This window comes from Phyllostomus discolor, chromosome 9 (assembly GCF_004126475.2).
Source record: "Phyllostomus discolor isolate MPI-MPIP mPhyDis1 chromosome 9, mPhyDis1.pri.v3, whole genome shotgun sequence".
Lineage (NCBI taxonomy): Eukaryota > Metazoa > Chordata > Mammalia > Chiroptera > Phyllostomidae > Phyllostomus > Phyllostomus discolor.
This window is the reverse complement of record NC_040911.2, coordinates 67,534,336-67,558,528: the sequence shown is the minus strand read 5'-3', so window position 1 is coordinate 67,558,528 and position 24,193 is coordinate 67,534,336. Positions and strand designations below refer to the sequence as shown.

At 39.7% G+C, this 24,193-nt stretch overlaps 2 protein-coding genes and 2 pseudogenes across 3 annotated transcripts in view; 3 read left to right on the top strand and 1 right to left on the bottom strand.

The window, feature by feature from the left end:
- Positions 1 to 4,117, bottom strand: part of SNX5 (sorting nexin 5) — a 26,177-nt gene extending 22,060 nt beyond the window's left edge. Inside the window, exons 1-2 of the mRNA XM_028523746.2 lie at positions 3,967 to 4,117; positions 3,645 to 3,733 (exon numbers count right to left, since the gene is read on the bottom strand). Of these exons, the coding sequence (XP_028379547.1) occupies positions 3,645 to 3,701 (57 nt within the window). The 5' untranslated portion in view covers positions 3,702 to 3,733; positions 3,967 to 4,117. The remainder of the gene's footprint in view (positions 1 to 3,644; positions 3,734 to 3,966) is intronic.
- MGME1 (mitochondrial genome maintenance exonuclease 1) lies at positions 3,727 to 24,193 on the top strand. 2 transcript variants are annotated; one of them, XM_028523748.2, is made up of 5 exons: positions 3,727 to 4,235; positions 5,225 to 5,803; positions 11,417 to 11,633; positions 19,708 to 19,840; positions 23,049 to 24,186. In XM_028523748.2, the coding sequence occupies exons 2-5, from the start codon at positions 5,290 to 5,292 to the stop codon at positions 23,208 to 23,210; spliced, it is 1,026 nt and encodes a 341-aa protein (XP_028379549.1). In that variant the 5' UTR covers positions 3,727 to 4,235; positions 5,225 to 5,289; the 3' UTR covers positions 23,211 to 24,186. The 2 variants fall into 2 exon arrangements, with proteins under 2 accessions (XP_028379549.1, XP_028379553.1); XM_028523752.2 differs by lacking the exon at positions 3,727 to 4,235 and adding an exon at positions 4,242 to 4,388 and having other exon boundaries at positions 23,049 to 24,193.
- Positions 9,813 to 9,963, top strand: LOC114507194 (annotated as a pseudogene).
- On the top strand, positions 11,006 to 11,119 carry LOC114507213 (annotated as a pseudogene).

Genomic DNA, 24,193 nt, shown 5'->3' with positions numbered 1-24,193 from the left:
AGTGATCCCCAACCAAGGAACATTTAACACTGTCTGCATATATTTTTGACTGTCACTACTTGCTACTGTGTCACCCAGTAGAGGCCAGGTATACTGCTAAACACCCTACAATGTATGGGACAATTCCCCACAACAAAAAATTAGCAAGCCCAAAATGTCAACAATGCTGAGTGAAAAAAACCTGTTTTAAACTAAAGCTCCACATTCAATTTTAGTCAGTCACCAGATCTTAACACCAAATAAAAACTTAGATCTCAGGATCTAGAATATTCCCTAATAGCCTCCCTTGGCCATTTCTTCCTACAGCCAAAAAATATGAGATCATGGGGATCTTAAAACACTCGGTACAAGTTACTGATCTAGAACTAAGGCTTAGGAAGCTTTGATTAAGTCCTATTTCCAGAATTTAGACAAGAAAAATGATGTCAAGCCATTAAATGTAAAAAAAGTCAATCCACAAATATTACTCAATTTGGAACTGCTGCTGTATTTATTGGTCAAATACTGGACCGTTCCTACAGTAAAACAAATTTTAGGACATTCTTCCACCCAATCTGGTAGAGTGTCAAGTGTCCCTAGAACAACTTCCTTGTCAGTTAACAAAAAACTGCAAACCAGAACCGCGGCATGAACATTAATGCCTGGCTCTGAAGAGACACCATCCACCCAAAGTCCATGTAATTAACTACTGAACCAAGTTGTAATAGCACTAGGCTGGGAAGGGCTAGCACCTAGTCCTTGCAAAGCTTTGCCTATGTGCTCAACTTAGGTCTATTACCAAGTTAAGAATTAAAAAACAAAAATAGTTGTGGGAGGCAATCACGAACCATACTCAGTTTTTTGTGGATTTGCTGGACTACTGAGGAGACTCATCACAATACACACTGAATCTGAGAGGAAACCTAAACATGATACCCAACTACTTAACTGGCTTTTTGGTAAAGAGAAGGCCCAGAGAACCCAAGAGGAGGAAAATGACTCAAGATAAAGGTAACTTCCAATTATTTCCCCCTACCCACCAAAAACTTCAGACACCTGAGAATATCCATGGACCGGCAGAAGGCTGCACAAATACTAGATTATGAAGATGGAGCCCAATAGTATTAATGCTTTAGTTAACTTTTTCAGAGGCTACACTTGGTAAGCCTTACTTTTCTAAATTTAAAGATCAAAATACAATTATTTTCTTCAACAGTGAACGAGTTAAAATCACGCACTTTTCCCTTAAACTGCTTTTTGGGATAAGAGACAAATCCTAGCACCTTCAGCTAAATGAAAGTGCCAGCCTACCAGAGATACTCCTTTCAGTTTTCGCTAAAACGGGGGGGGGGGGGGGGGGGGGGGGGGGGGGGGGTGGGTGTACTTTACAAGCACTCAAAATCCTAGAGTCAGTTATGTTCCCCTCTTTATTAGTGGGTCTAAATCCCACAAACCTCTATTCTCATGGAAATTCCAAAGCCAACAGTTGAAAAGTGTAACCTCCTTTCTATAAAAATATTTCTGGTGATCAACAAAGCTGTTTTAGATAACATAACTTTGCCTAAGATTTTGTCTCTTGTTAATTCACACTTGTCCCAAACTTCCTTTAGGTTAACAGTAAAAACCATCTAGATGGTCTACAACACAGGACTAGAATTAGATCAGGAAGCGAAATAAAGCCATGTGTTAGGGTAAAATTTTAGTAAGTTTTATTATTTCTTTATCCCCTAATTTAAAAAACTAAAGGAAAATACTTTTCCCATAGCCACTAATAGTGAGGAGGCAGGAAATAGCCTTCATAATCCTCCCATTTTACTAGATTAGAATGATGAGCAGGTTATTTCAAATACCAGCTATCATATACTGTACTAAACAAATAGGAAGGCCTGTTGAAGCAGTAAAATCCTTTTCAACAGCTGTCTAAAACATTTTAGGTCAAGAAAAAAGTGTGTGTGTGTGAATCAAATTGCCATCGTAATTCCTATTCACCACCTAAACTTCTAAATTCAAAACTACCTTCGGAAGGTTCTAGAAACAATCATAGCCTCAAATTCCCATTTTCAGTTTTAGTAAAAAGTGTAAGTTACCTCTTTCAACATTCAAAAAATAAGAATACTCAACCAAGACCCTACTATCCTCATCACAAAGTTGCACTGCAATAACTAACAGCAATGATACCTTGTTGGGAACAAGTCGTACTTACAAGGTGAAAAATAGTCTTTCCAAATAAGACTTGTAAAACAGATCTAACATTTTAAGAAGTCTTCCAGGTTCAATCTGAGTGTGCTTTGCTTATTCTAGGTAACTTTTTTTCCCCATTTTCTGTCGGAAAAACTTTTGACGATTCTGCACACAACTTTTGTGGTTCACGTCAACTTCCATTAATTGTGACACTAACTCAAACATAAAGGCAATAAACATGTGGGGCTTGTCTCTAATTAATTGGCCACAGTAACCTGCTCTTACTGTATTATTGGGTTGGCCAAAAGGTTCATTACATTTTTTCCCACAAGATGGCCCAGCAGTGCTTAGTTGTTTTTAACTTCATTAAACAATTTTGTTAGATTATATTGTGACAGCAGTCATATCAGCGTGCATAAAAAACACACACACCCCCCTCACCAAAGTTGGTGAATTTTTGTGCAACCATTTTAACATTAAAGATGTAAGGAAATACACAACACTTTCAACATACTAAGCTTTAATTAGTTCAAGAAAGGTAAAAATGCAACTGAAATGCAAAGAAAAAGATTTGTGTAGTGTACAGAGGCCGTGATGTAATGAAATGTGGTTTGTCAAGTTTCTTGGTACTACTGACACTTTGGCCAAACAATTCTTTGCTGTGGGGCTGTCTTACCCACTCGGACATGTTTAGCAGCATTCCTGGCCTCTACCACTAGAAGCCAATACGGGGAGATAACCCACCTAATCGAAATATCCAAATCAATGAAATTATTGGTGAAAATGAAAAACGTGTCTTTTATGTTACAGAAAAAAAGATTTTTTGGCCAACCCAACAGTTACCTTCTGAACCTCAAGATTTAACTGGCATAAAAATAATTTACATAAACACTCAAATTAGCTGAGTTTAACAAGTATTTGACACCCACTAAGTATTACAGAACTCCCACAGTGACAACGCACTAAGCTTTTATGCAATTGTAACAAAACATGCTTCAGATATCTGACTTCATGAAATTTCTCTAGTTGGGCCAAAAAGTTTCCTGAAAGGGTGGGGAGAACGTTTGGAGGCAACAAAACCAAACTTTCCTTTGTCGCATGTAAAGTGGATTTCAAGTTTCCCGTCCAGTCTTCACGAAGCCAAGGTAAGCTTTAAAAACTTTCTACTTAAGAACACATTCTCGGGTCTCCAAAAACTCACGAAGCGCCCGTTCGGTACTAGACACCCGACCGCGGACTATCAGAACCGGTCCCCCGTCTCTGGTTCTCACCCCCTGGATCCGCAGGGAGGTCCTCGGACAGCCCTCAGGGAGAACGAAGGGCGCATTGGTCCGGCAGGTGCTTCCCGCCCGGCAGAGCCCCTCGCTGCGAGACACGGGTGCATGAGCAGCCCCAAAGCCCCTGGGGACTAAGGAAGGAATGGGGGGCTCCGGGAGGTCGGCGGGACTTCCCCTCCTAGAGCCTGCAAGTGCATAAGGCCTCACCTTGCTGCGGTCCTCCTCTTCCTGCTGCTGCTGCAGCAACTCGGGAACCGCGGCCATGGCGACGCGGGCCTCGAGGGAGGGCTGCCTGGCTGTGCGAGGAAAGAAAAAGCTGGGCCGCCGGCGGGGCGCCTTGAAGGGCGGCCGCGGCCCCTCCTCCAACTAGCTTCCCAGCCGGACGGCGGCAGGAGGCCTCGGGACTCCGCCACCATCCCAGAAGCCCCAAGAAAGGCTAGTGGAGCGCCACGTGCTCCCCCAGAGCTGCCTCCCCCGTTCCCGCTGCCGTCCATCTTGGAGCCGGGCAAAATAGCTATGCGGGTCCTACCCTCGCTCCGGGTCACGCGTAAGCCGCTGACCACAGGTAGACGACAGGAACGCAGAAGCTGAAACACTCTCTACTAGGGACGTTTCAAGAAAGATGGTACCCCGTGCGCGGAAATTTATTATTCAGCCAGAGTCCAAGATGGCGACGAGCTGTGACGTAAACAAGATCTCGTGAGAGCGAAAGGGCACGATAGGGAGGCGCCCGCGCTTCTGCCGGAAAGGAGGGACTCGCCGAGGATCCTAAGAGTGCCTACGGAGGGGAACCTGGAGGTAGGGGAGGGGCGTGAGCGCCGCTTTGCGTGCTGGGACTGCGGTGCCTTGGGCGAGGCCTAATTTGAGACCCAAGCGCGGGACCGAGGGAAACACGCGTCCGGAGAGGCCGTTAGTGCCCTGGGAATTAAGCGAAGGGTGATGGCCTCCGAGGTACTTAGCCCTGCCCTGGGCTGCGCTTCAGTTTAAGCCGTCGTTTTCCTAATCCTGTTCCCCTAGAGGCCACTGCCTTTTCTCTCGCCGCCGTGGTTCAGCACCCACGGCGTGGATCAGGAGTCTGCCCTCTGGGGATTACGATGATGCGCTCTGTTGACCTCTGCGTACCAGCTCGGACCAGCAGTGGACCTTCAAAAGCTTGATTTCAACGTCTGTAAAACGGGTCGCAATAGAGGATGTGAGAGTTAAATGAAAAGTCATACAGACTACTTAGCAAAGATCCTGAATATAGGGATCCGTGGTTAATTGCTAGATGTGACTCCTGGCCTTTATAGGGTAGGGTGGGCTCTAGAGCAGTGGTTTCCAACCTTTTTGGCACTAGTGATGGGTTTCATGGGAGATAATTTTTCCGTTTAGGGCGGGACAGGAGGAGGAGCTCCAGCGGTATTGTGGGCCAAACTTTCTCCTTGCCGCTCACCTGCTGTTGTGCGGCCCGGTTCCTAACAGGCCACGGACTGGTACCGGTCTTAAGCCTGAGGTTTGGGGCCTCCGCTAGAGTGGTTTTTTTCTGTGTCACCCTTCCCTTGCCAGGTGTCACATTCTTCAGATGGAATATTGGGGATGTCTTCCCCTAAGCTGTCTATTTCACATTTATTAAGTGCTGGTCCTTCTGGTATTGATGAGAGGCTTTCTTTGGAAATAACTTTGTCCAAGCATGTCTTAAAAGCTTATTGAATAAGCTTTTAGTGTACAATATCATACTAATACAGATTTCACATTGATAGTTAAAATATTTAATATTTGGTACCTAATACCACTTTTCTCTTTAATAGGAATGCAAAAACTAAAAAGGCTCTCGGCGTTGCAAGGAGACTAAAGGGAAGTGAGAAGTCTAAAAATGAAGGTATTTCAGACCGTCTGCAGGCAGTTTAGAAGTTCAAAGGGGTTTTCTGTAGAACCATCCCCTTGTGTGGCTTTCTCCACTTCCTCATATTCATGTGGCCGTAAGAAAAAAGGGAACCCTTATGAAGAGGTAAACCAAGAAAAGTACTCTGATTTAGTACAGTCTGTCTTGTCATTCAGAGGCCATGCTCAGACTCCAGAATCATTGTTTGAGGAAGATACTTTACTCTATGGACCTGTGAGTAAGTGTAAACGTCCAAAGCAAGAGGAGGAAGCAAAAGTTCCAGGAAACTGGTTTCCTCTCTTCAGTCCAGAAAGAAGCTTAAAACCAAATGCAATGAGTGATGCCACAGTTCCTTTGAAAATCCCTTTGCAAAGGAATAAGATGCCAAGTGTGACCCGAGTCCTTCAGCAGACCATGACATCAGAACAGATTTTCTATTTGGAAAGGTGGAAACAGCGGATGATTCTGGAACTGGGAGAGGATGGCTTTGCAGAATATACTTCAAGTAATTTTCTTAATCCTTGTTCTGTATTGTTACTATGCTTTCTAGAGTATAGAACACTGGTGCCATTCTTTAAAGGTTGTTATTCTTAACTAGTGAGGAATTCCTTTCAAATGATAATAATTAGCTTTAAATAGCACTTCTTGTATTAACTCAGTCCTCATGATAGCCCTATAAAGCACAGATACTATTACCTCCATTTTGCTGACAGGAGAAACCTGGTTCTTCTTGCTGATGTGTGTAAAGAATTACAGATCAGCAAATTTATTAACATGTAATCAGGTTTTATTAGTGATCCATTTCCGTGGAAGGAAATGAGCCTAAGGCCGGAGTGGGAGTGCAGGGGAGGAGGGTGAAAGGCATAGGTTCAGGGCAAAGCAGAGCAGCAAAAGTAAGGGGTGGTCAGTCCCCAAGTCCTTTGGTCTGAGGACTTAACATAGTTGGCAGGATGGAGAAAAAAACGTACATATTGATTGATGGGTAAATGTGGTGCCAGCTTTCTTGGGGGAATGTGACTACCCAAACTTAGGTATGTGAGGGGTTCTGTTAGCCCAAATCCTTACCTTGCTCCAAACTCCACTTGTTCATTTTACTGTACAGCGGATACATGCCAGGAGGCAGTTAATTAATGTTGGGGTAGTTACCCAAAGTTATTTATGGGCTCTTTCTTGAAGTGTTAGGGACTCCCTCATAAAACATATAGTGTCCAGAGGTAGACAATTAACTGAAGGTGTTTCATGGGCTTCTTTGGCCACTGTGGACCCTCCTGCCTTTTAGGCCTTGGGATGAAAGCTCAGTTTTAAGGCTTTCTTCCCAGGTAGTGGAAACACTACATAGAATTTCAAGGACTTCCCTCCTCCCATGCTAACATAGTGTTTCCTGTGATGTTGGAACACCTGGCAATATTATTGGACCAGGCTCAGGACTGCTGAGTTAGTGGGTGTGACATGTCTTCCTCCTCCTCCCTGCCTTGGTTTGCTATTCATTCTACCTAAGTGCTAATAGGCATTTCCTGGCAACCAGGATGCTTGCCACTGCCCAGTAACAGCAGCACTGTCTCAGAATTTTTCCTGTGCTATCTCCTGCGTCAATTTCACAAATGAAACTGAAGCACAGAGATTAAGTATTTTGACTAAATGATATATCAAATTATTTTATAAGCTACAAACTTAAGTATTAGAATTGCCTGTTCAATTTCCATAATCGAAGGATTATGGAAAAGAGTCAATCATCTGATAATGGAATTCTAGATGTTTGCTAGGCATTTTGTTCAGAATCTAGGAAATACCCCCTTGTTCTACTTGTCAACATTGACTGATAAGCCAGACTTAATGGAATTAAAATAGTAAGCTAGAACAGATTATCTGTATTTTCATTTGGCAAATTTAGATAATCAGCTACTGTTTTTTAGGAACTGAGAATAAATAAACTTTAGCCTTCAACTCCTACTTTACGAACTTATTAGACAAGTGAAGAGCATAGACTCCTTGTAACTGATCCTCATAGGACTGTGTAGTTATCTTTTGTGCTTTCCAGAGAGCAGTATGTGTACCCCTAGTGGTACACAAGCACTTTGTTTATTTGTTTGTTTGTTTCAATATTTTATTTATTTATTTTTAGACAGAGGGGCAGGGAGGGAGGGAGAGAAACATCAATGTGTGGTTGCCTCTCGCGCACCCCCTACTGGGGACCTGGCCTGCAACCCAGGAATGTGCCCTGACTGGGACTCGAACTGGCGACCCTTTGGTTGGCAGGCCAGCACTCAATCCACTGAGCCACACCAGCCAGGGCAGCACTTTTATTTTTAAGAGTAATGCACTTATTTTGAGATATCTTAGAAAAAACCGTGGTGTGTACATACATGTTAAACAAGTGGTCACATGTTTTAAAGAAAATTATTCAGTATATACGTGTCACCTGGATAAAGCAAACATGGTCAAAGTCGTAGCACCTTATAACATTCCTCAGCTGTTTGGGACAAGGTATCCATGTAGGGGCTAACTGCCTTCTGAAGAAAGTTAATTAGTAACAACCACCAAGCTACAGGCATACCTTCTTTTATTGTGGTTTGCTTTGTTGTGCTTCTCAGGTGTTGTTTGCTTTTTTTACGAACTGAAGGGGGGAAAATGACAACTCTAGATACTTGCTTTATTACTGTGGTGTGATACTAAACCGGAGTATCTCTAAGGTGTGTCTGTAGTCTCTGCTTGCTAAACAAGCAACATAAAAACATCTTTTAATGGTATCTTGGGTTTTTGTGAATTTCCTAAGAATCAGTTAGTTTACCTTTTGAAGATTGAGAGTCTGACTTACTGATTTTTATGTGTTAATCATAGTGAAAATAGGTAAGTTTTTGGGGGGGGGGGTTAGTTTTTTGCTACTGATTTTTTAAAATCCTAAAATATTATCCATCTTGTGAGTTCTATTAATCAGAATATTGGAGACTCACAAATTTTTTTTAATGCCCTTTATGTACTGGGACTTGAACACATTTTACTTTCATTCCTTTAACTTACTGAGTGCATGCTCTGACTTAATACTATCTGCAGTAAATCTTGAAGCTTTTAAAATTTATTTTTCCTTGGTCAGATAATTCAGTTGGTTGGAGCATTGTCCAATATGCCAAGGTTGTAGGTTCAATCCCGTCAGGGCACATACAAGAAGCAACCAGTGAATGCATAAATAAATGGGACAATAAAAATTGATGCTTCTCTCTTTCATGTTCTGAGCCTTACAATCTAAGGGACCTTGTACTCTGTCTTCCCATGTTTGTTGCCTTTTATATGTTAAGAACCTAGCCAGAGGTTGTCTGCACTGGGGAATGAGTTGTCTGTTTGCTTGGCAGTTGATGATGAAGCAACTTTTTTCTTCCTGTTTTTAACATGTTTATGTTCTGTCTGCTTCATTAAGCTAGTCTATAGATGAATACTACACTTATTTTTCCTAGGTTTTAATTTCATCAGTCTTAATTTTCTCATAGGCCTTTCATGTGCTGACATTAAGTCCAATTGAGCTAAGTAAAATTGGAGTAGAATTAACTGCGGTGCTCAATTGAATTCCATTTAACTCTCCAAATTATTCCCCAGAAGTAATTCCCTTTTTTGCTAGTGGTAGAACTGACCTTTTAAAACCTTTGGAAAACATACCTGACAAACGTAATATGTTTTGATATTATCTCATTAAATGAGGTTGTTTCCCTCATTTTCTGTGGGTCTGTCTCCAACCATATATAAGGGAGGAGGGACCCAAAAAAAACCCCTGAATTATCTTCTGGAGGGTGGGCCCCTTGTAGTACAGGCTTCCCCCACTAGGTTCTAGGAATGCATCTGTATCAGTGTACCCCCTGGCATTGTAAGAGCTGCTCTTAGGCTTCAGTGAATTTTTTTGAAGACTTTCAACACATTTGCCCATTTCATGACAGGTGATTTATGAGCACACCTGCCAACACCATACTGAGTGTTCAGCAGTTTTTGACCAAAAATGTCTTGATACCCATGCCCCACCCTCTCTGTTCTGATCTCACTCAGAGCAACTTTTTTGTTTCCCTGGATGAAAAAAGTCCTCACAGGGAAATGTTTCACTGATTTGGAAGAGGTGGGAAAAAAATGGTAAGAGCACTAAACAGCATCAAAAATCAATGAGTTCAAACTGTTTTAAGCAGTGGGAAAAAAAAACCGTTGTGATAGATGTATTGCATCAAATGGAGAGTGCATAGAACGTGACTAAAGTATAAACATATAAGAATAAATACACAATTTTGTATAAATAAATTCCAGGGTGTTTTGGACTCCCCCCTTGTATATTTTCTACTCTGTTTCTGTGTGTATCTAAATGATGATCCCTGAATTTATTTTTCTTGCTCTGCTGTATGGTGGTAGACTGATGTCAGGCTGCTGGGTCTAGCATTTTGCTTTGGGATAAATTAGCAGCTCTGACTAGGTTTCATTCATTAAAATGGGAGTAATGATCCTTATCTTGCTGGTCGTATTTGAAAGGTTAGTACACTATTTTGATACTTACCTGGCAGGGGAGATATCATGGTCACGAAGGTGTTTTTCCCAGGTCAAGGCTTATCCATTGTACTATGGATGTGATTTCCCCAAATGTGGGAAATTCAACTACATGATTTGTGGTAATGGGTAGTGCATTCATGCTCTCCTCTATTTAAAAAAAAAAAGAAGAAGAAATACAGTATTTTGAAAGCATCAAGGCCACTGCTTAGCACAACAATGCCCTTTCTTTCCCTTACTGAGAATCAAGTGAATATGTACCATTTTTCATTTGTTGAATATGTTTACAGTTTCTTAAAAGTATATGAGGAAAAAAATTCAGGACAGAGCAAGTGTCCTAGGCTATTCTAACCCTAAAAAAAGTGTAAGAGAAGAATGCCATGTTTTCCTCCCCTTCCTCCAGGTCTCACAAAATCCTCAAAACAACTCCTTATTTTTAATTTGTATGAGCCTTGATTTTTCATTTCTTGCCAGTCACTAAGCCTGCTAATGAAAGTCTTTCCCGCCATTTTTATGCCCATAATTGAGTTTTGGTTGTAAAAAGTATAAACAAAGTGCAGTTTCCTAAATTTCTAATAATTATACGGTTGGCCAGAAAGTTTGTTTAGTGTTTTTTTTTCCCATAAGATGGCGCTAGTAGCACTTAATTGTCTTTAACTTCATTGGAACCAGTTTTGTCAGATTGTATTGTGACAGCTGTCATATTAGTGTGCATTTAAATAAAGCTCACCACAATTGGTGAATTTTTGTGTAGCCTTTTTAATATTGAATATGGAAGAAAATAAGCAAACACTTTCGGCATATTATGCTTTATTATTTCAAGTAAGGTAAAAACGTAACTGAAATGCAAAACAAAAATTTGTGGAGTATATTGGAGAAGGTGCTGTGACTGATGGATCATGTCAAAAGTGGTGTAAAGTTCTGTGCTGGAGATTTCTTGCTGGACAATGCTCTACAGTTGGGTAGACCAATTGGAGTTGATAGTGATCAAATAGAGACATTAATTAAGAATAATCAATATTATACCACGTGGGAGGTAGCCGATATACTCAAAATATCCAAATCAATAAAGTTATTGGTGAAAATGAAAAATGTGTCTCTTATTTTATGGAAAAAAGCATATAGACCTTTTGGCCAACCCAATATTTACCAAGCCAGTTAACTTACTAAAATGGGTACTTAAATTCACAGTACCATTGCTTCTCAGCCTTTTGGCTAAGATCAGATGTTCTATCTGGTCTTACCAGTTTAGTATCTGATTGGGCCTCTATCCGAGAACATAAAAAAACAAAAATTCACAGTACCATAAATTAGATGTGTTCCTGCATCCTCCAGATCTTTAATTCTAGTTTTGGCCTCAGTCAATTAGAAATATTTTATTTTAATCCATTTTATTGGCTAAACTATTCCATTCCCTTTCATTTTGAAGTGCATTCCTAGGTTTCACAAGGGCTGAAATGTTGTGTCCCAGGGGTTGTCACTTAAAGGTAAATCTTGTATGATTTTTAATTTTATCATTCAAGAGTTTTTTAGAGTTCGTTTTTTAGTACTAGTTTGGTCTTTTTTGTTTGTTTTGTTATTTCTTTTCCCCTGATTTTCTCTTCAGACATATTTTTACAAGGAAAACGGTTCCATGAAGCCTTGGAAAGCATACTTTCACCCCAGGGTAACTTAAAAGAGAGAGATGGAAATCTTGAATCTGGCTACATTGAAAGTGTCCAGCATATTCTGAAAGATGTCAGTGGAGTTCGAGCTCTTGAAAGTGCTGTTCAACATGAGACCTTAAAGTATGTAGGTCTGCTGGACTGCGTGGCTGAGTATCAGTAAGTATTAGATTGTTTTTATCAAAGTGTGGAGGTGAATTAATGCAAGGTGGGACAGATGGTGCCTGGCAAACACAACTGTTTACTCTTGACTCTTGCTTCAAGGTACAACCTCTGAAAGTCAAAAACCTGTGTGACAGGTAAAAGAATTGGGTTAGGATGGATACAGAGGGGAAGAGCCACATAGTCCTTGTAAATCTGTGTTCTAAAATCAAAGTGTTCGGTGGAGAAAAGGTATAACTTTTCAGTATCCCTAGGGTGACATGTTTTGTACTATGTTCGTCCTCGTCTGCCCCCGAGCCATGTACCTGCCATAAGACCCAATTTAATTTCTGCATTTTCTTTCCTGTTCCTCTAAAAATAGCATTTTGATCTCTTAGCCCTGAAAATCAACTCTTTTCCTGGCTTACAAATAGTTTTTGACATGGATAGGGAGTCAGTTTACTACAGCTTCCTGTGGTTTTTATGTTGTTCCTCTTACTGTTTTTCCCACTTACTACAGATTTCAAGGGTAGATATAACCTGTGCATACTCCATTCCATAAAAAATATGTGAGCAATACAACAGGGTGGGAGTAAAAGAATCTATGAGTATAACCTTTGGAATTCTAGTTAAATTTTAATTTTAAAAATTACAATATTTATTACTCTGGAAACTGTTTAGACCACCATACAGTTTTGTGCCCTAGCTGCCTCACATTGAGAAGAGCCCTGTGTGCCTAGAAATTTAATAGGCTATTTTTGGCTGCCCTTTGGATTAACCAGTGTAGCCATACAATCAATTCCATCCAAGGTCTACAAGAAATTTCTGACACCAGACACTTCATAGGGATTACAAACCGTGTCCAAAGTACTGCTATTTGGTTTTTGCTCTTGATATGAAGAGCATCAGCATTGCAAATATGAATATTGAACATGTTTGAAACTAAAGTTTATCACCTGTAATTGAAGAATTAAAAAAGAAAAAAATGTCTCTCCCCCACTCTTTTTATGTCTTTTTGCCCTGGCTGGTGTGGCTCAGTTGGTTGAAGGGTTGTCCTATAGACTGAAAGGTCAAAGGTTCCATTCCTGGTCAAGGGAAGGTACCCAGGTAGCAAGTTTGATTCCCATTCAGGATGCATATGAGAAAGTAAACAATCAATCAATCTCTCTCTCCCCCCATTTCTCCCCCCTTCCCCCTTTCCTTCCTCTTCCCCCCACTCTTCCTCTCTACCTCTCCCTCTCCTCCTCCCCCCCTTTGGAAGAAATGTGGTAAAACACACATAAAATTAACCATTTATTTTTAAGTGTATAGATCAATGGTGTTAAATGCATTTGTGGTGTACAACCATCACCACCATATATCTCCAGTATTATACTCCTCATCTGTGAAAAGTGAAATTCTATGCCCATTAAATAGTAACCTCCCATTCCTTCCTACTTCCTGCCACTATCAACCACCACTCTACTTCCTGTCATATTTGTGGAATAACATAGTAATTTCCTTTTTCTCGCTGGCTTATTTCATTCAGCATAATGTCCTCAAGGTTCATCTATGTTGTAGTGTATGTCAGAATTTCTCTTTCAGGCTGGTTAATATTACTTTGTATGTATATACCACATTTTGGTTATATATTCATCTGTCAGTGAACAGTTGGTTTGCTTTCAGGTTTTAGATATTGTAAATAATGCTTTTATGAACATGGGTACGCAAATACCTCTTCAAGAATGTGCTTTTAGCCCTAGCAGGTATGACTCAGTGGATTGAGTGCTGGCCTACGAACCAAAGGGTTGCTTATTCGATTCCCAGTGAGGACACCTGCTTGGGTTGTGGGCTAGGTCCCCGGTGAGGGGTGCTCGAGAGGCAGCCACACATTAATGTTTTTCTCCCTCTCTTTCTCCCTCCATTCCCGTCTCTAAAAATAAATAAGTAAAATCTTTTTTAGAAAAAGACTGTGCTTTTAATTTTTTTGGAGATATGTCAGAAGTGGAATTGCTGTATCATACAGTAATTCTATTTCATTTTTTGAGAAACCACCATACTGTATTCTACAGGGGCTATGTCATATTATAGTCCCAACAGTGCACAGAAGTTCCTATTTTTCCACATTCTCTCTGACATTTGTTATTTCTGATTTTTTGATACTAGCTAGCCTAATGGGTGTGATGTGGTATCTCATTGTAGATTTGATTTGCATTTCCCTAAAGATTAGTGGTGATGGGCATCATGCCATATGCTGATTGGCTAATTGTTTCTTTAGAGAAATGTCTGTTTGAGTTATTTGCCTATTTTTAAACTTCATTGGTATTTTTTATTGTCGAGGTTTAGGAGTTCTCTATATATTTTGGATATTAATCTTTATCAGAATATGATTTGAATTATCTTCTCCCATTCTGTGCATTTGTGTTGATACACAAATATTTTCAATTTTCCTGTAGTCCAATTTGTCTATTCTTTTGTTCGCTGTGCCTTATCTAATAAATCATTGCCAAATCCAATGTCATTAAGCTTTGATCCTATGGTTTAAGTCTTATATTTAGGTTATATATAGAAGGCCTATATTTAGGTCTTGTGTAGAACCATTTTGAGTTCATTTTTGCATATGATGTTAGGTAAGAATCCAGCTTCATTCTTTGCATGTGCATATCCAGTTTTCCCAACACTATTTGTTGAAAAGGCTGTCATTGAATAGACTTGGCACCCTTGTCAAAAATCACATGACCATATAGACAAGAGTTTATTTTTGGGTTCTCTATTCTGTTTGTCTGTATGTCTGTCTTTAGGCCAGTACCACAGTATTTTTAAAAGTTTGTATGTGGTGGTTTTGGGGTTTTTTTTGGTAAAATAAAAGACATTTTTTCATTTTCACCAATATATTGATTTGGATATTTTGAATATGTCAGCTGTCTCCCATGGGTTAATAATATTGATTGTTCTCAGTTAATGTCTTGATTTAATCACTATCAACTTCAACTGGTCTTCCTGACTGTATAGCATTGTCTAGTAAGAAATCTCCAACACAAAGCTTTGCACACCACTTTTGACACATTCCATCAGTCACAGCACCTTCTCCATACACTGCACACATCATTTTTTGCATTTCAGTTGCATTTTTACCTTCCTTGAAATAATAAAGCATAATATGGCAAAAAAGTTTCTTTATTTTCTTTCATCTTCAATATTAAAATGGCTATACAAAAATTCACCAATCATGATAAGCTTTTTTTTTTTAAGATTTTATTTATTTTTAGACAGAGGGGAAGGGAGAGAGAAAGAGAGGCAGAGAAACATTAATATGTTTCTCTGTAAGGGGAGAGGTCCCCTTACTGGGGACTTGGCTTGCAACCCAGGAATGTGTCCTGACTGGGACTGGAACTGGCGACCCTTTGGTTTGCAGGCCAGTACTCAATCCGCTGAGCCATACCAGCCAGGGCTCAAATGCACGCTAATATGACAGCTGTCACAACATAGTCTAACAAAATTGTTTCAAATGAAATTAAAGACAACTAAAGGCTACTAGAGCCATCTTACAGAACAAAACCACATGAACGTTTTGGCCAACCCAATAGTAAATTTTGAAATCAGCAAGTGTGAATCCTACAGTTTTGTTCTTTTAAGATTGTTTCGGGTATTTGGAATCCTTTGAGATTCCATATGGATTTAAGGGTGAGTTTTTCTATTTTTGCAAAAAAAATGTCATTGGGATTTTTATAGACATTGCATTAAATTCATAGGTTGCTTTCAGTAGTATGAACATCTTAACAATATTAAATCCATAAACATGGAATGTGTTTCCATTTTGTTAATGTTTTGTTTAATTTCAACAGTGATTTGTAGTTTTTATTTTTAAAAGACTTTATTTACTTTTAGAGAGGGGAAGGGAGGGGGAAAGAAGGGAGAGAAACATTGACATGTGAAGAGATACATTGATCGGTTGCCTTTCACACACTCCAAACGGAGGATGTGGCCCCAGGGCTCAGTCCACTGACCACACCAAAAACAGGGCTGATTTGTAGTTTTTGTTGTACAAGTCTTTCATCTCCTTTGTAAATTAGTGTTTTATTCATTATGATACTATTATAAATGAAACTGTTTTTGTAGTTTTCTGATTATTGTTTGTATGTAGAAACACGATTGATTTTTGTCTGTTGACTGAGTATCTGACTATTGTGCTGCATTTATTCTTCCAGTTTTGTTTGTGTGGATTCTTTAAAAGTTTTTGATATGTAAGATTATCATCTGTGAACAAGGATAATTTTACTTCTTCATTTCCAATTTGCATGCTTTTTATTTTTTTGTGTTGCCTAGTTGTTAGAATATCTAGTACTCTGTTGAATAGAAGTGTTAAAAACAAGACAGCCTTCTCTTGTTCCTGATCTTAAAGGAAAACTTTTCACTCTTTACCACTGTGTATGTTTGCTGTAGGTTTTTTAATATGTGGCTTCTATTATGTTGAGGTAGTTTCCTTTTATTCCTAGTTTTTTTAGTATTTTTATCATGAAAGGGTATTTAATTTTTCAAATGCTTTTTCTGCATCATTGAGATAATTTTGTGATCTTACTCATTTTGTTAATGTACATTACTAGTGTTTACACTAACACATTTTTTAAAATATACTATTCTCTTAAATCATGTAGAAAACAAAAAAAATGGAGTCAACAAACTTTTACAATAATATTAGATTTTATAATTGCCCATGTGTTTACCTTTACTGAATGTTCTTTGAGCATCTTTAAGACTCTAAAAAAGTCTTCTATAGACCTGCCATCACATATTTTTCAATGACAGCTCCTGTCGATTTATTTTTTTCCTTTGAATGGGCCATGCCTTCCTATTTCTTTGTATGCCTTCTGATTTTGTTGTTGAAAACTGGACTTTTGAATCTAGTACTGTGTTAACACAGGAAATCAGATTCTCCCTCTCCCCCAGAGTTTGCTGGGCTTTGGGCTTATTATGGTAAGCTATCTCTGTGCCAAGTATCAGCCTGAGGTATAAATTTAAGGTCTTCTCAGGTCTTCTCTAAACCTTTCCTTGGTCATATACAGTCACTTTCTAATACACTCCTATATGCAGGTGTGTTTGGATGTTGTGGTCTTCAGTGTTTGACTCACAGAAGGAAAAAAAGAAAACTGAAGGGGGTGAGGGGTGCCAGTCCTTTAACTCCCCTGGAAATCACGTTAGCTGGAGATGAAGGGACTTGCAACAACCGGTGGAGGTGTATCAACAATAGCCATCTTCTTCTTTGTCTATATCTGTGTGATCAGAAACAAACATCAGTGATGAAAGCACAGATCCCTGACATTTGGTGGACGTGCTCCTTTTTGTCCACTCTGATTTTCACAAGCCGTGTACAAGCTGCTCCAGGAATTGTGCACTGCTGCCTGCCCCATGAATGAGGGGTAGGTTGCCACTATTGTGCTGAGAGCTGAAATTGACCAAAGTTAACCACTGTTTTTCCATCCAAGCCTTCAATAGACTATATATTTCCATAATAGTTTTAGACAGATTCTGCCTTTGCAGTTGTCTTCTAGGTGGGCAGATTTCTGGTGCTTCCTACTCTGCCATCTTTCAGAATCCTCCAGCCCCATTCTTTTTTCAACCTCTGTTTAAAAAGTTCTTGGAATTCTGAGATATTTTATGACTACATGTATAATCATTTGTCCCCACCACCACTTACTAACAAAACACATACACCCTTCTTTTTTTCACTTGAAAAATGTATTTTAGAGATCTTTCCTTACTAGCTTATGTAGATCTGCACCATTCTTTCTTTTAATAATTTTTCACCACTCATAATTAACAGCTATTAATACTGACATTTTTTTTCAATTTCTTAAAAGAACTATAACTTCACAAATTAAGACAGACTAGTAAGCAATTGGGCTGGGGAGCCAGACTGCCTGGCTTTTTATCTTAACCTTGGCCTAGTTACTTAGCCTTTCTATAACTCAGTTTGTTCATGTGCAAAATAAGACAAATAATAGTACCTACCTCATTAGGATTGTTATAAAGATTAAATGAAATATTCCCTGTACATTACTTAAAAAGCATACATCTATTCAAAAAATGTTAGCATTATTATTTTGATTCTGTTCTCAACTTTTACTGCTGTTTGGTATTCCATTTTATGAACAGGGCATATCTGTTTCTCTAGTGGGAACATTGAAGTTATTTTTAGTTTTTCAGATTAGAAACTGCAATGAATGTGTCTCCTTCTATACTATTATGAGAGTTTTCCTAGGCAAATGCACAAGTTCATTTGTTTGTTTTGGCAGGTGATATATGCAGTTTGGGTAAATTTGGTTGATATCAAGGAAGGCTGGGCACAAGTACTTCCTAAGTATTCCAGGCACTGTCACTCCCACTCAGGTTATTAAACCATTGTTCTCCTTCAGTCCATACAGAAAGAGAAATTGCTGGGTGAAAGCACATGTGCATTTTAAGTTTCCACAGACACATATGCATATGCTTATTTGTGAACACTTTTAATAACACAATGTTAGTAATTTTGATAACATTATATCTTGAAATTTCAGTCTGCATCCCACAGAAATTAGGCTGAGCATCTTTCCATTTGTTTAAGAGCTATTTGTGGCCCTGGATGGCGTAGCTCAGTGGATTGAGCATGGGCTGGGAACCAAAGTGTCCCAGGTTCGATTCCCAGCCAGGATACATCCCTGGGTTGCAGGCCATAACCCCCAGCAACCTCACATTGATGTCTGTCTGTCTGTCTCTCTCTCTCTCTCTCTCCCTTCCCTCTCTAAAAATAAATAAAATCTAAAGGAAAAAAAAGGCCTTTGTTTAAAAAAAAGAGCTATTTGTAGACTATCTTACTGTAATTTTAATTTGGGTTTATACAACTAAGATTTTTTTTCACACCTAAGTTCTACAACTTATAGTACTTGCTAGAAAACAGTGGCCCATGGCAGAAATCTTTATTTATAGGGTATTTTGATTTATTCAAGGAAGAGAACTGGGAATGGCAGCTAGAGTTCAATGTCTTCATATAAAAAAAATGTAAAATATCCCAATAACTTTTTATATTATATGTTGAAATGATATTTGTTAATATGTTGGGGTAAAAAAATGGGAATTTGATCTATTTTTGTCTATTTTTTGATGTGACTAGAAAATTCAAAGTAACACGTAGCTCACATTTTATTTGTAATTGTAGACAGTGCTACCCTAGACTGGTTTTATAAATACTTTGCATAAGTTGTAACTCAAGAGCTATAGTGACAGGTAGGTAACATATACATTTTGTATAAAATCGCCCTCTAAACCACTAATTTTGAAATTGAAGTCATGAAAGACAGGTTGAAAAGATAGAACCCTTTGAGAGTTACCAGTTATCATTTTACTCACCCACCCTGTGATCCTTTGACTGCAGTTGGCAAGTATGAAATCCCACCAGAATTGAGTGGTGGTAGGAAGGAGTACAATGGTTATTTGACTTGAAGAAGAAGAAGAAGAAAAAGAAGGAGGAGGAGGAGGTGGGAACAGGGAAGGGAGAAGAAGGAGAAGGAAGAAGAAGAGGAAGAAAGTGTTGATGGATTTGAACACCAGACTTGGTTTTTGAGCAATAGAATTTCTGAGGGACTATTATGTTTAGTCTTTTATGATGAGGACTTTTCTATTGCTCTGTTGTGGTTTATTCTGATAAGCATTTGAAGCAGAATCAACCAAAATAATAATAGGTGCAGTTTTAATTCCCTGTGTTAAAGGAAAGAAGGCCTTGTAGGTTCCAAGGGATTTCAAGACTGTGTAAACTTGAACTGTGGACAGATTGTTTCCCAGCACTCCCACATGGGCCCGTACCTATAGATCTCGTTGGAGCAATTTAGGAAACATTGTCCATCAAATGAGCCCTGACAGGCCTCATTTACTGACTGAATAAAGGACTCAAAGGAAAGAAAACATCAAACCTTTCTATTCCTAAGAGTTAAAGCTCAGACGAGCTGCCTTTTTGGCAAGTGTAGAATAGAAGCAACAGTCACAGGGTGACAAGTAGTAAAATATATGTAAGAAGATTAACCTAGTAGATTTTTTAGTTTGAACTATTACCTACAAAGACTTCCCTTTGGTTTCTCTTTAGAGGCAACCTGTGTGTGATTGATTGGAAGACATCAGAGAAACCAAAACCTTTTATCCGAAATACATTTGACAACCCGCTGCAGCTTGTGGCGTACGTCGGTGCCATAAACCATGATGCCAACTATAGCTTTCAGGTCAGAACACTGAGGCTCTCCTTAAAGCTTTGCCTGATACCACTTTATAGCTACTTAACTCCTTATGGTCCTTATTCTGTTTGTATCCCACTACTTAACTCGGTTCTTTGCTATCACTTTTTTTAAAATATTTAACTTATTATCCTATTATAGTTGTCCTGAGTTTTCCTCCTTTGCCCCTTCCACCCAGCACCCTCTACTCCCTCAGGCAATCCCCACATCATTGTTCATGTCCATGGGTCATGCATATAAGTTCTTTGTCTACTCCATTGCCTATACTGTACTTTACATCCCCATGGCTATTCTGTAACTACCTATTAGTACTTCTTAATCACCTCACCTCTTCACCGGTTCCCCACACCCCATTCCCATCTGACAACCATCAAAATGCCTTATCCATGATTCTGTCTCTGTTCTTCTAGTTTGCTTAGTTTGTTTTATAGATTCAATTGATACTGAATCAATTCAATTAATGTCGATAGATATGTATTCATTGCCATTTCGTTGTTCATAGTTTGGATCTTCTTTTTCTTCAAATAAGTCCCTTTAACATTTCATGTAATACTGGTTTGGTGATGATAAATTCCTTTAGTTTCTTTCTTGTCTAGGAAGCTCTTTATCTGCCTTTTGATTCTAAATGATACCTTTGCTGGGTAGAGCAATCTTGGTTGTAAGTCCCTGTATACCATGACTTTGAATATTTCTTGCCATCCCTTCTAGCCTGAAAAGTTTCTTTTGAGAAGTCAGCTAACAATTTTATGGGAAGTCCCCTGTAGGTAACTAACTTCTTTTCTCTTGCTGCTTTTAAGATTCTCTCTTTAACTCTAACCTTTGGCATATTAATTATGATGTGACTTGAATGGGCCTCTTTGCATCCATCTGTATGGGACTCTCTGTGCTTCCTAGACTTGCATGTCTGTTTTCTTCAACAAATTAGGACATTTTTCTGTCATTATTTTTTCAAATGCATATCCAATTTCTTCCTCTTTCTCTTCTCCTTCTGGCACTCCTGTGATGTGAATGTGGGAATGCTTGAAGTTGTTCCGCAGGCTGCTTATACTATCATTATTTTGGGGGGTCCTTTTTTCTTGTTCTGATTAATTGTTTTTGCTTCCTTATGTTCCAAATCATTGATTTGATTCTCAGTTTCATCCATTCTATTGTTTCCCTGTAAATTGTTCTTTGTTTCAATTAGTGTATCTTTCTGACTGGGTCTTTTTTACACTTTTGAGGTCATCACTACATTCCCTGAGCATCCTTATAATCAGTTTTTTGAACTCTGCATCTGATAGCTTGCTTATCTACATTTTGTTTATTTCATTTTCTGGAGTTTTGTTCTGTACTTTCATTTGGGCCATGTTTCTTTGTCTCTTCATTTTATCAGCCTCTCTGTGTTTGTTTCTATGTATTAGGTAGAGCTGCTTTGACTCCATGTCTTGGTAGTGTGGCCTAATGTAGTAGGTGTCCTGTAGAGTTCAGTGGCACATCCTCCCCTGTCACCCAAGCTGGGCAGTCAAGGTGAGCCCTTTGTGTGGGTTGTATACACCCTCCTCTTGTAGTTGAGCCTTGATTGCTGTTGGCAGGCCAACAAGAGGGATTTACCTAGGCCAGTCAGCTGCAAGGACTGCCTGTGACCACTGACCACAACTTCTGCCCTCCATGGAGGATCAGCTGTGCTGGTCTGCATCATGGAGGGCAGCATCATGGTGGTCTGTAGCTGTCCACTACCCAGTGGTGTTCAGGCTCTGGGGTTTGGTGGGTGGTAGAAGCCAAGGTCAGCCTCCACCTGTGTTTTGCTCAGAGCTATCCTGCATGAGTTATAAGGCAGTCTGCAGGTGGCTACTACTTCTGCTGGGCTTGGAGGTTCCCAGGTGAGGCCAAGCTGTGAACCTAGGCTGCTGCTGCTAGTACATGTTAGCATGTTACCAACCCACCCAACCTGTGAACCTAGGGCTGGGGATTCACTGAGGCCAGCTGTTGCTTTGTTTGAAAGGATTTAGGAAGTTGTGAAGCAGGAGCCAAGACCAGCCATTCATATGGAAAAGCCATTGTTAGTAGTTTGGGTGGGTTGGTAAGTAAGATAGCCTAGGGTATTTAGGGCAGGACAAACAGTGTTAGCCAGGTTGATGGAGTCTCAGATAAATGGTTACCTGCTTGTTGGCTCTGTGGCACTGTCAGGGGAAATGAGGTACAATGGCTTCTGCCCACCTTTCTGTCTGAGAGAAAGCTGTTTCCCAGCTCTCACCTTGTTGTCAGACATGTCAGTTCCTCCCTGTATGCCACTGGTGCCTGTCAAGATTACACTGGTGCTAGAGCTAAGAAGGAGTGAGTTTGAGTAAGTCTTTGTGTGGGTTCTTTAAGAGGAGCTGCCTGGGACTCCATCAGTTTCATCCACCGACTCAATCCCTGATAGTTTTTGCAGCCAGAAGTTATGGGGACATATCTTTATGGCACTGGAACACTTGGCTGTGGGCCTGGGACTCCTCACTCCCAAGATATACCTTCCAAATTTTTATCCACCACACTTGGATGTGGGACCAGCCTATTCCATGTCTCCACCCCTCCTACCTGTCTGGATGGATGTAGTTTCTTTAATTCCACAGTTGTCAGACTTCCATTCAACATGATTTCTGATGGTCCTGAGTGATAGTAGTTCTATAGTTTAGTTGTATTTTTGATGTGGTTGTACAGGGAGGTGAGCCGTGTGTACTTACACCTCCATCTTACCTGGAAGTTCCTGTCTACCTCTTTAAAAAGCTCTACCCCTGCCTTTTTGGGGGTGTTTTGTCATTGTTAGTACTTCTTTAATGATGACAGCCCTTTTTTCAGTGTCTTATCTGTCATCTTTGTGTTCTGTGTATCCTGGTATAGTCTTTCATGTATCCATCTTAGAAACTGAGTTAGGAGATATTACTGTAGATCAGTGGTGTCAAACTCAATTTCATCAGAGGGCACATCAGCTTTGAGGTTGCCTTCAAAGGGCCAAAAGCAATTTAGGACTGTATAAATGTAACTACTCCTTAACAGTGAAGCAAGAGCTCAATGCTGCCGCCAGGTAGAAACAAGGTATTGGGCTAGATAAAACAAGGTGGAGGGTGGAATTCGGCCCACAGGCTTTGTGTTTGCCCCTGTGCTGTAGACTGTTTTGTTTGCCATGGAGTAAGAAGGAAATTAACCTAAACTCTGGTCCTACTGTGTTTCTTTCTAGGTTCAGTGTGGTTTAATTGTGGTGGCCTACAAAGATGGATCCCCTGCCCACCCACATTTCATGGACACAGAGCTGTGTTCCCAGTACTGGGCAAAGTGGCTTCTTCGACTAGAAGAATATACAAAGAAGGAAAAGAACCAGAATATTCAGAAACCAGATTAGGGGCAGGACACTGTTTGGGAACATGCAGCACTTTCTCATACTTTGGGAAAATACATTGCTGTTTACTGTGACCTAAAATGGAGGATCTGAGAGCTGAATTAACACAAGCAGAAATAATAATTTGTTAAAATTTATTGCAGCCAAAAACACTGAAAAGCCAGGAAAGTTTAGACATAAAGAACTGGGCTTTAGCACATAAAAGACCAGCTTTCTACCTCTGACTATGATTTACTTTAAAAAAGGGCTAGCAAGATTACACAGTGTTGATGGCTCTTGGAATCCCTGTGGACCTTGCTGTGTCCTGGGCAGGATTCCCAGTCTTTGAACTGAAACTGGAGGGCAGTGAGGCTTGGTGTGCCAAGCATTTCCTCAGGATACACCAGGAGGGAAGGGGCCATGCAGCCTCTGTGTATACGTGGAGGGAGAACTAGCATTAGCCAGCTACTGCTGCCAGCTCAGTCTCCTAGAACTTATTTTATATATTGAGGTTCTCTATATATTTCTTTCAAAAAAAATTCCATTTAACATTTTTGAAAAATAAATATGGGATTCCTTAGCCTCAAATAAATATTACTGCCCTGAAAGATGGAGCATATTCACTGTATCATTGGCAGCACCCCTTGGCATACCACCAAATAAACCCTGAAGTAATTGTCGGAATTTTAGTAGCTATGTTCTGATTTGAGTCAATCAGTCTTATCCATAGAGAAAATGTATTGTGTGGAATTTTTCAGCTGTGGGGATCAATAATGCAATCTATTTTTTGTGTGTTTGATAAGTAATAAAAATTATTAATTGTCACTGGGTTTGGAAAACTTAAATAAATCCCACTATAGCCCTAGGGGAAGAAGGTTCCCTGTTTTGTGAAGTGGGTTAACATTTAAGTTAAAATTGCTGTCTTAAAATCATAGGGTGCTGTGTACAGTTACTTAGTTTTTTCATTAGCCATGTATTATAAGAAATAAAAGATGTGAGTAAAGTAA